Raw genomic sequence first — 12041 nt, forward strand, 5'->3', positions numbered from 1 at the left:
TCTCCAAATTTTATCAAATTAAACCGAAAATGGAAATTCTTTTTTCGAAATTGATCGTGAGCCCGGCAACCACGGAGCAGCGCCAGATCAATGTGCTCTATCCCTTATTTTTCGAACGCCAAACAAGGTAGCAACAACTCCCGTCTTTTAACAGCATTGGCCATCATTAATTCAAAGTCCTCATCATTCAATCCTTTATTCATACATTCAAGTACATTTGTATAATAACACCATTAATTACATGTATTCATTCATACCAGAAGTTTCCATCATTCATACTTTCCTAGGTCTCATCAATCGAGCAATCATCCCCTCAAACTAGCCCCCCCCCCCCCCCCCTCCAATCATTCAGCCAGGACAGCTAGTAGCTGCCCCTGCCGGCCCCCTCCCCCACTCCGGGAACGGAGGGACCGCATGCATGTTACCAAAATTTCTGGCTTTTAACAAAGAAAAAGATCTGCCTGCATTGACTTTACACACCAGACTTATGCTGAAAAGGGGGGGGGTGGTTGCTGAAAAGGCTTATATAACAAAGAAAAAGATCTACCCGTATTGACTTTACACACCAGACTTATGCTGAAAGGGGGTGGGGGGGGGAGTGCTGGGAACTTGCATATGCGTACCCTAAATAACACTGGGTGGGGGGGGGGGCAGGGCTCCCCCTATCATTCATCCACAGTTCCCAAACTCACTTGTGTACTGCATCACTTCCAATGCATCACCCTGCCTTTCCCTATTCATCAGACTGATGACACTGATGCTGTACTGCGTCCCAGGCGTAAGCTCGCCGAAGGTGTAGTAATTAATCTCAATGTAGGGGACAATGTCTGACATCAAAGGGCCATCAGGACCACTGTAGTGCAGGAGATATTCATCGACATTGTCAGTTTTCCAGATGATCTCTAAAGAGTTAGTTCCTACCTTGCTGATTTCCACTTCATTTTTGACTACAGTAGCAGTGGTGAAATTTTGCACTGAAAGAAGACAATGTAAAGTGTTTTAAAGAGAAGGTCGAGTTGATTCATTGTACTTCCAGTAACCGATTTATTACATTGCTAATAATTTCCTTACACAAGCATTTGCTTCCCCGGATTTCGACTGCTACCTGTTTAATTTATTCACTGTACTGTTCTGTTTTATTTATCGTTAACCATATATTGACAAGGAGAAGGAAATATTTTTGAGAAAAAAAAAATTCAACTACAACTTTTATGGTCTTTATAGAAAGGGTGTCTTCATTATGAACATGACGGACAAAGAAAGAGGACAAAATATACAGTTTCTCAGGTAGACAAAGGAACATCCCTTCACTGCTATTATGTAAAAATGTGTATAACAGGTGATTATGCATGTGACACCTGTTCTACACATTTTTACATAATAGCAGTGAAGGGATGTTCCTTTGTCTACCTGAGGAACTGTATATTTTGTCCTCTTTCTTTGTCCGTCAAATTCATAGTGCTTCCTACACATGTTTATGCTAAGAAGGATTCACTGTATCAATAGTCAAAGTAGCTGATTAACAATATCGCTAAAAACTTCAACTTGTCTGAATGAATCATGATCTTCCTGAAAATTTGAAGACTTACAGGTGGTTTCACTAGGAAGACTGAGTCCCCTCTCCCCGGTCCTTGCGAAGACCTGGGCCGTATACATGGTGTTAGGGTACAGGTCCAAGAGGAGGAGCTCAGGGCACGCCTCACGGGAAAGGGTGAAGACCGGCTGACGCGCACCGCAGCTATCCGTCGGAGACGATAACATGACAACGTAATCGTCAAAGATCCCTTCCCTTAGAGAAAAGGTGAGTAAAGCAGTCGTTGCTTTGATGTCTGAAATGTTGGTGGATGGAGTTAATGGACCTGTTGATATTCAAAACATTATGAAAAGCTCTCGTTAAAACTATACCCCACCACTATAGCACAGCAGTCAATGTAATCTGGTGGGGTAGCACTACCCCAGATTCGTTTCTCTCGTTAAAACTTTGTAATCTGGTGGGGTAGCAATACCCCAGTTTCGTTTCTCTCGTTAAAACTTTGAGAGAGCTACTACTATTACACAGGCACCAATGGGAATCTGATGGGGTCTCACTACCCCACTTTCAATTCTCTCGTTAAAAACTTGGACAGAGCCTTGAGGCTCTGAGTGAGAGATTAAGATATTGGATTGCAGCTGGACTCTACATCATCTTACGTAATACTAGTGTAAACAAACTCTTACTGGGGTCTGCCTGAAAGGAAATGAGAAGTAGGAAATAAGTATTTTACTTGTTTTAAGATATTTTTATGTCCTAAAGTCACTAATAATTTAGATGAAGACCAAAATGAAAGTTCGAACGAAGCAAAATGACCCATAATTGGCGATATAACAACAATTTTAACTCTGGCAGCGAACCCCTGCATGTGTCTCTTTCTCCCTTCTCCCTTCCTTTCCCCTTGTATCATGCTTATCTCTCTCTCGCTATCACCTCATCAAGGTCTCGGTGGGGGTGGATTACAGCGCTAGTGTTTACTTAGGGCTTATCACAATCTCAGCTCTAGTACAAGTAGAAATGGTGAAAGTCAAATGGGGGTTTCAATTTTAAACGACGAGTTTTCGTCATGATAATAATAATAATGATAATAATAGTAACAATATTAACAACAATAACAATAATGATATTAATAATTATAATAATAACAATAATAGTACATGTAGTTATAGGTCAGTCAGGAATCCCATGACTTTTACAAGCCGATCACCTATCTGATTTTCAAGATATTCATGATTGGAAATCGAAATTTTATTTTTTGTTTTCCTCACTGTTTTTATAACACTACAGTTTACAGGAGAAAAAGAGTATGGTAAAACCGGTCACTCAAAGATTTTTACTTTTTTGAGGCACTTCATGATCATTTTGAAGCACAATTTTTTTAGGGCTTCAATCTTTAAGTAATATTGACTGCCTTCAGGGCAATACGATATATATCCCCCGAACCAAAGGTGAGGGTAATATATGACAAGTCGTATTGCCCTGAATAAGGCAGTAAATATTACTATCATTAACCACATCAGACATCTAGAGCAAACAAGAAACTCTTAATCTTAAATTATGTAAAATACAGTAGCCTACGTACTGCACAGGGTTTCCTAGCATAAAGAGTTGCAAAAACATTGTCAAACCAGCACTGTGAATCCAGTGCTTGTCAAAATTTTTGATACACTGCATTTAGGACGAACACATATAAAAACAGTCATCTAATTTCTGGAATTAGAGTATGGAAACAACTTGAAAGTTCTATCAAGACATCACCTACTTTGATCAATTTTAAACACACTCTAAAAGCCCTGTTATCTGCAGATGACGTGTAAGTGAACTTTTGGGTGGTTCTATTTGCAAATTTATTAAATTTGGTTGACATGGTTAGCGTTATATCATCTATTCATACATGTAATGTATCCATTTTCAGCTATCTTGTAAACAACCTAAGTGTATTTTCAAAGAGCAATTGAATGTAAATATGTTTATAACAATTTTGGTCACTCTTGTGTTAAAGCTAAAGTTGAGTTCTGGTCATGCAATTGCATTGTGAAAGAAACGGTGTGGAATCGATTAGAAAATATTGATCATCTATATATGTCAGTATTGGTGTGTACTGCAAGGTTCTGGAATCATCAAAATGGTAAGACTGAATTTGGCCCAGTCTTGGTAAATTTACAAACACTGTACACAGAAAGTTGTATATGGAAGTACATGTGGCATAAAAATCTGTCCTGATTTTTATACTGTTACATGCCATAATTAAGAATATAAAAGTATTTGAAGAGCCACGCTTTTCAAGAAACATGTTTATCTGACGTTCTTCCCCATTTGCATAATAATAATGATAACTCATACAAATTAATTTTCACAGAACTCAACCTTATTTTTAAGCTACCGGTATATCAGATTATAAAAAATGTAAGTTTTAAATCATTTTTTTCTTTCTTTTGAATACATTGTTATCATCTAATTTTTTCTTCTTCACTTTTTCAATGTATCTTTTAAATTGAAAATTCCATTCACATACTTCTTGTAAATGATCATGGATGATTCTTGAATGATCAGTTATTTCATGAGGATACCAATTAATTTGTAATTTACCTGTTTATATGCTTGTGTATTTATTTATTTTGTTTTTGCTGCCGTCATTTATTTTAATCTTACCACACAGGGCGTCATGGAAGACCACCAAATTGGTGATGATGTGCCACCCTGCATAAAATATCAGAAATAAATAAATAAATAAATAGCTTAGTCAAACTACCGAGACCGACATCAGACCGACAAGAAACCAAACAATGATATTACATTAATTCTATGGCCAAGAATCAGTCTGTTTGAAGTCGGTCTTAAGTCGGTTTGGAGGTGTGACTGAGGTATCAGTCTGGTTCTTACTCTGAACAAAATCTGCATTGGCAACCTCCATTTCAGTGCCATCAGCAGCGATGGTGGCGAGTCTAAAATTGTAGATGGCGCCAAACAGAAGGTTGTCGATGGTGATAGACGTAGAGGTGGCTGGACGAGCAATGCTGTTGGTATTTCTGTTGGTGGTCGTGTAGATGAGGCGATAGGACTCGGCGCCCTCTTGTACCTGCCACGAAACGGTGAGGTTCTGGTTGCTACCAACATTAAACTCTAGGATTTGTTCATCTGAGTTGAATGAAAGGGAGACAGTGGGACGTTTTATGTTAACATTATATTAAAATTGATTCTTAACATCATCAGCATTAGTTCAATTTAATGTATTAAATATGATACACGATTGTAGTCCCCCCAAATCATGTTTACAATATATAACTGATAACATGCACAAACGTTGACCCCAAAATGTAATCAGGTAATCTTACATGGTCATACATACTCTCACCAAGTTTAACTATGACAGCACAATTTGTTCTCAAAAGAATATATTTTAACACATTTAAATTGACCTGTGACCTTTGACCTCTTGACCCAAAATAATAGGATAATCTTTACATGGTCATACATACTCTCACACAGTTTAACTATGATACCTCAATTCGCTCTTAAGTTATCGCGTTCACAAGAATAATTACGGTCAGACAGGTGAAACAACAACCCGAAAGCATAATGCTTTCCGGTAATCACTAAGTGTAGCGGAGGCAAACAAAATATAGGCTTAGGGTTGGGGATAGAATTGAATGTTAGGAATTTGTTTTGAACTTGGCATTGAACATTTTTTTGCAGGAGTATGTATTGTATAACCATAATATCAACAGAAAGGTTATTTTTATTTAAACTATGTGTACCTGTATTGAATGATGCTTCTGAAGCGATGCTACGCGATTCATAGAAGACAGAGTAGATCCTGACGTTATAGGTCGTATCTGGAAGAAGACCACCCACTTCAAATTCATTCCCCTCGTTGGGATAGACCACACCCACTGGGCGGGGCTCTGGCATGTCACCCCCGGAGATGGATAATTCGTAACTGTCAAAGTTACTGGTGGCTGGTGTCCACGTAAATGAGAGGCGGGTCTGGGTTGAAGACTGCAAGGTGATTGGGCCGGGTGGGGCAGGATCTAATAGTTTAAAGATAAAGACCAGTTATGGTCATGCGATTGCATTGTGAAGAAACGTAATGTAATCTAGCATATAAGTATTTGTGTGCACTGCAAGGTTCTGGAATCATCAAAATTATAAGAAATTTGGCCCAATCTCCGTAAATTTGCAAACATTGTAAACAGAAAGATGTATATGGGACTACGCACACTTGCGCGACACATGCGTTTATCTCTCACACACCAATATATTAACTAATTTACAAAATATATCAATTAGTAGGCGGTTTCCCGGCAACATTTTTATCATCATGTATTAGTCAAAACATATTCTTTCACATGATTGGTGATAAGAGCTCCTGTTTCATTTTTTGAAATTGGGGCGTTTCCAATACTGGTCTTTACCTTTAATGATGGTAAAGATTTGATCACTGAATTATGTACTACTGTAGTTCACCACTTCTCTTCCTTTTTTGAGGCCCACCTTGGCCATTAACATTGACCTAAAAATAAATGCTGTCCTAAAAAAGTCTTATTTTCATGTCACAGGACCCTAGTTAAATCACGTCAAGAATAAACTAACCTGTCACAAACTGCAGAACACTTCCATCATCGGTATCCATCACAATAAGTTGCACAGAGTAGTTGGATGCTGGCGACAAGGAGTCAAGCGTGGCACTCATACTATTAGCAGAGAGAGATAAGGTCCTCATGTTGTTACCAATGGCATTAAATAACTTGACAGCATAGCCCTGGATGTTGTTGACAGGTCCCCATGCTAGAGCAATTTCATCACTACTAAGGGATACCACATGGAGCTGACCTTCCAGAGCACATGCTGTAGAAGAGGAAGTGGGGGAGAGAGCGGAGGAAGAGGGCGAGAGGGGAGAGGGAGAAGGAGGGACAGGAGGGAGAGGGCGAGAGGGGAGAGGGGGAAGGAGGGAGAGGAGGGAGAGGGCGAGAGGAGAGAGGGGGAAGGAGGGAGAGGAGGGAGAGGGCGAGAGGAGAGAGGGGGAAGGAGGGCGAGAAAAAGTGATAGAGAGGGTAGAGAAAGGGGAGGAGAGGGGGAGAAGAATGGAGGAGAGGGGGAGAAGAATGGAGGAGAGAGGGGAGGGGTAGAAAAGGAGAAATGGGAGGGGAGGGAGAGAGAAGGGATGTACTAAAATAAGGTTATATGTTCAAGTAGAGGGTACAGTTTCAAAAACGTACTTGTACAGGGTGTAGTATATATATATCACTACATGAGGTGAAACTGATGTTTATGTAAATATACTATACCTGTGCCTGTACATGTAGGTGTATATTGGAGTTTCTTTGGCATAAAACATACATAATGATGACATAACTGTCAAAAAACAAATGCTTACCGGGGGTACAGAATGATATGTAGACTTATAGGTACCTGCAGTTGGAAATAGCTTCTCGCAAAGAATCCAATACTTCGAAATATCAATCTAAAGTAATTTCAATATCCTTATCGATCACGTTTTGAAAGTTGTGAACATTTCCAACGACAAGTGCATCATCCAAATATGTTCCTATGGGATAAGAAAAGCAACATCTGGTGCCGTTTTCAATTTTGTTGAAGACGTACTTGATCTCAGAAGCCTTTTTAATAGATTTTGGTTGTGTGCCCGTAAAGTAGCTCTATAAAAAGTATTTTTGTTTACCACAGCGCAGTTGAGTATATTCATATATTAGCTGTTTTAATCAATGTTATTACTATGTTTACCTATACATGTGCAATAGGGTATTAGAATCGCCCTTGGGTTAATTTCTTAGTTTTGATGATGCAAGCTATAGAGAAAAAGGACGTAAAGTTGAAGTCCACCCTGATATTTAGTTGGCTTGAATAAAAGACGGAACAATTATATAAGCTGATCAGTGAAAGTTTGAGCAAAATCTGACTAAAGATAATAAAGTTATGAAACTTAGAAGTTTAATATAATCAATCAATCACATATCGGCAACACTTTGACATACATGTATCCTGCAAGATTTTACTGAAACTCTCACTGACCTATTCCTCTACTTCTATCAGAACCCATTTAATATCAGGATGCACCGTCCCTTTCAAAATTGAGCTGTCTCTCTTACTTGTAAATCCATATCTGGTTAGTACGTCACTTCTGGTGTCACCAGAAATCGCAGTGACCGAGACAGAATATTCCGTGTCCGGCTGAAGCCCCTCAAGGGTGAAGGTGCCATCGGTGCAGCGATTGATGTCGAAGGGAGAGTCCGTCTGACTGGACTCGGGGCTGTAGCTGACCTCAAGGCGCTCGTAGTTGAGGTCATTGAGAGACGTATCTACCTTCCAATCCAAGGAGTAAGGTCCTACACTCTCTAGCTCCAGACCATCTGGCCTTTCAGGAACTGTAAAGAATTTCAAACAAGAACAAGGATAGAGATTAATAATAATAATAGTGGGTTCTTGTTTAGCGCTCATGTCCATCACATTTAACACTCCTAGCCCTCCACAATTATTACCCCTGCGTTTGCACGACTGCTATCATATGGCGCTCTAGCATTTCAAGGACTCAGGTCCTGCCAGGTACCCATTTAATTATCTCACCTGGGTTGAGTGTAGCAAACGTAGATTAATGTCTTATCAAGTGATCCACAGTCCGGTGACATACACATGTCCACTAGACCATGACACTCTTTCTCTCTCTCCTTTTGTACACTATGCCCATCATTCTTCTTTATCTATTTCTAGCCCTTTTCCAATGTATTTCCACTTCTATCTCTACCCTATTTAATTTTTACTCCAACTTTCTCTTCAGACCTTTACGTTATTCTGTGTTTCTCTGCGCTCATTCACTATTATGTCTTTCTTTCTATCTTTAGCTGTCTGTTACATGAACATATTTTGTTTCTTGTACCTTACTGGGCTGTGTCATCTCCAACTGTGGTCACGTAAAATAGACGTAATACAGAATAAAGAACTCTGCTGACAAGTTTTGTTTCATTAACTTGTCAACAGCATTCTTTCTTCTGTCTTGTGTCAGTGTTTGCTATTGAGCATTATTCTCTCATTTTTACTTCTCACAATTATACATGTGTGTGTATCATAATAATAATATCCTTTGGCAAGATATTAACCTGCACTTGCTACTCTCCACCCAGGTGTTAAATTGGTACCCGGTAGGATGCGACCGTCATTGTTGGTCAAACAGTTTTTGAGCATCAAGTAACGTCTGGCTAGAATGCTCCCCAGGGAGTGGAGATTGTGAACACAGTGTGTGCGGGCAAACACTGAACCCAATGACCGGGTTAATAGTATATTTGTAAAGCGCTTAGAGACATTGTATTAAGCGCTATGTAAAAGCTAAATATTAATATTATAATACTTTGTTCTTTTATGGCGCATTCCATGTCTGTTGACAATTCAATGCCCTTTACAATATACATATATATATAAAATATAACAAGATCATGAAAGGAAGATGAGTAAACAGAAGCATATAAAGAAAAAAACGAAGATCTTACGAAGAGAAAAATTACATTACTTTAATATCCATCATGATATGCTAATTTGTAAAGATGAATTTTGAGTTTAGACATGAATGTTTGGGAGTATGCGTGTGCGTGTTTGTGTGTGTGTGTGTGGTTGGGTGCATGTTCATGTGATAATATGAGTTTATTTGTACCAGTTGCCTTTGTCTGCGTAGTGTACAACATATATAGCATGTAAGTATTAAAGATAGAAACAAAACATGATGCAAGCTGTTTCTGTTTTAAGCTTTCTTCCTCTTTGACCTTTGGAAATTTAATCTGTTTTTTAAAGACGGATCATGTACTTGGCAATTACTAAATTTGTTACATAAATCTATATAATATAATATCCTTACTTGTGACTCTAATTCATAAACACAATGAACAACTCTAAAAGAATAATAACAATATTAACAATAATAATAAAGATAATTAATATAAATACTTTTAATTATAATAAAATAATAATAGTAATACTAATAATTATAATAAAAATAATAATAACTATAATAATAATGATAATAACAATAAATAATAACAATAATTAATAATAAATAAATAATAATAAATAATAAATACAATTTCAAAATAATAAAACTGACAATAATGATTAAAATAAAGTTCATAACAATTACCATTATACAATGAGATTAATAATACCTATGATTACAGTAATAGCAGGAAAGGTAAATCCTTTTGTGTTTACTTACCTGTTGTGAACGTGAGGTCAACGTCATTAACTGTGAAAGTATACTGCCTGCCCGGGGTGAGATCTGGAATCCTGGTACGTTGCCCCGAAACTGAACAGATAAGGTCATTAATACAAAACTGTTTAACCCATCAAGACGAACACTGGGTACACGTGCGAGGACTAGTAGGTAGAACTAGAACTGGAACTGGATATGCGTTCATAAAAGTTATGCCATCATTATTCATTCATGCAACTTTCTGTGCATGGACTTATAATAAAAGTCATTAGTACAAAAACTGTAAAACCCATCGAGATGAATAATGGATATGCGTTCATGAAAGTTATGCCATCATTATTCATTTTTGCAACCATCTGTGCACTGACTAATAAAAGTCATTCGTACAAAACTGTAAAAACCCATCAAGATAAATACTGGATAAGTGTTCATGAAAAATATGTTCCGGTAATCATTATTCAATTATGCAAGCACGATTTCATTCTACAGGAATCATAAACAGCTGGTGGTATTTTTGTCAAGAAAGCATACAAGAGGTATTTCTGAAGGACCTCTTATCATTTGTTATCAACACGGCAGTTGATCTTCTAAATGGAGAAAGCGTGACCTCTCTTATAATGTTTAAGCTTTCAGGACAAAGATTTTCATGAGGCTAAATAGATCACATTTCCTTCAACAAATTTGCAAAACATTTTCATTTTGCTTTTATTGCTTCATTGTCCAAATAAAATACCATGTCTCAGAAAACAATATGCATGGTTATGAGCTATGTTAAAAAGTTTTAAATTGGCAATTTTATAAAAAAACACTTATATTTTTAGCCTTTCAATGTGCTGCCAGTTTATGGATTTTAAGGCTCATGTTCTTTTAAATACTTCTTGGCCTCAAATGCTATGCGGTCATGCAAAAATGTGGAAATATTGTGTGTAAAAACGTTTGCCCTTTCTTTTCATGCATCTTGTACATTTATTAGGGATCTGAATAAAAAGTTATTGAGCCAAACCACAAAAAGAGCAATCTCTGTCTGTGGATATTTGGGGCCATCTACTTTCTACGAACTGGTTTATTAGCCATACCTGTAATCTGTGAACCATCCAAGTATCCCATTGTAAGAGGTGGGCTGGTCCAACCAATTTCTGCATCAGTTGATGAAACAGACAGGAGGTACACTTCATCTCCATCTCCACGGGCTGAAAATGAGGACAAAATCTTTAAAATACATGTACATGTTGGGATCAAGACCAAGACCAAGACCAAGACATAAAACATCTATACCAGGACTGGGCCCTGTTTATAAAATAAATAGTTACAATAACTGGTATAAAGAAGGCACTGAAATCCCTGCATTTGATTGATTGATAGCATATTTTTTGCAGTAATGTTACACATACAGTAGGCTTGCGGGTGCACCATGTTGGTTATCTTTCTGCTGTGCATTGTAGCAGACTACAACGTCGCCTACGTCGGGGACACACACAGCGTCTCGCCGACAGCACACCCCACTCATGGATTCGAAACTCTCCTAAGTCCACAACCCAGAGACTCCAGCCCAGACGGACAGTCAGACGGACGAGCCTACCATCCATGTCCACTCCCTGATGACTCAAGCCCACACGGTCATGTATTTTTCCCCGACGTCCGCACCCCGGTGACTTAAGCTCACGCACGCCAGATATTCTCCACTCCTGACGACGGATAGTCAACCTGTTCGAAAAGTCAAGCCACTCCCGCCACTCATCCTCTCCAAGCACTATAATTTTACTTAGAAATATAAGCTAAGAAAGATAACCAACAGTCTTTTTCAAGACTACACAAACAGTCCTTTTCAGGACTACACATCCTCAAGAAAGATCTCAATCCTCTCTCTCTCTCTCACATGGTGCACCAGCAAGCCTATACTGTATATCTACATCGCCATGCAAGCCGACACTTACAAGCAGAATGTTACACATGTTATTGATAATAAATTTTATGAAACAGAGCCCAAGAGCAGGTTTCATTAAACTTGTTATAAATAACAAGTTACAATAACTGTTATAAGCTACTGGAATCCTTGCATTTGATTGGCTGAGAGGAAAGATGTCATGGAATTTCAGCAATTAGTTACTGATAAGAATTTTAATGAAACAGGGCCCTGATCTTGAATTTGTTATTGACATCTAGGCTCTGTCTTATAAAGAGTTGCAATTAATCACAACTTATAAGCAATTGAGATCAATTGCATCTATATAAATAAGAGATAAGAGACTGCAAGCTTGCATTTATAAAAGGATTTGCGATTGATTCAAATCAATCGCA

The 12041-nt window shown here is 38.1% G+C and overlaps 1 protein-coding gene across 1 annotated transcript in view; it reads right to left on the bottom strand.

The window, feature by feature from the left end:
- LOC100889066 overlaps positions 1 to 12041 on the bottom strand; it is a 172693-nt gene that overhangs the window by 54385 nt on the left and 106267 nt on the right. The window contains exons 57-64 of the mRNA XM_030988179.1: positions 10820 to 10933; positions 9747 to 9836; positions 7639 to 7914; positions 6125 to 6379; positions 5290 to 5562; positions 4415 to 4669; positions 1590 to 1859; positions 693 to 974 (exon numbers count right to left, since the gene is read on the bottom strand). Coding sequence (XP_030844039.1) covers positions 693 to 974; positions 1590 to 1859; positions 4415 to 4669; positions 5290 to 5562; positions 6125 to 6379; positions 7639 to 7914; positions 9747 to 9836; positions 10820 to 10933 — 1815 coding nt within the window. The remainder of the gene's footprint in view (positions 1 to 692; positions 975 to 1589; positions 1860 to 4414; positions 4670 to 5289; positions 5563 to 6124; positions 6380 to 7638; positions 7915 to 9746; positions 9837 to 10819; positions 10934 to 12041) is intronic.

This window comes from Strongylocentrotus purpuratus, unplaced genomic scaffold, assembly GCF_000002235.5.
Source record: "Strongylocentrotus purpuratus isolate Spur 01 unplaced genomic scaffold, Spur_5.0 spur5_scaffold_17, whole genome shotgun sequence".
In the NCBI taxonomy this organism is placed as follows: domain Eukaryota; kingdom Metazoa; phylum Echinodermata; class Echinoidea; order Camarodonta; family Strongylocentrotidae; genus Strongylocentrotus; species Strongylocentrotus purpuratus.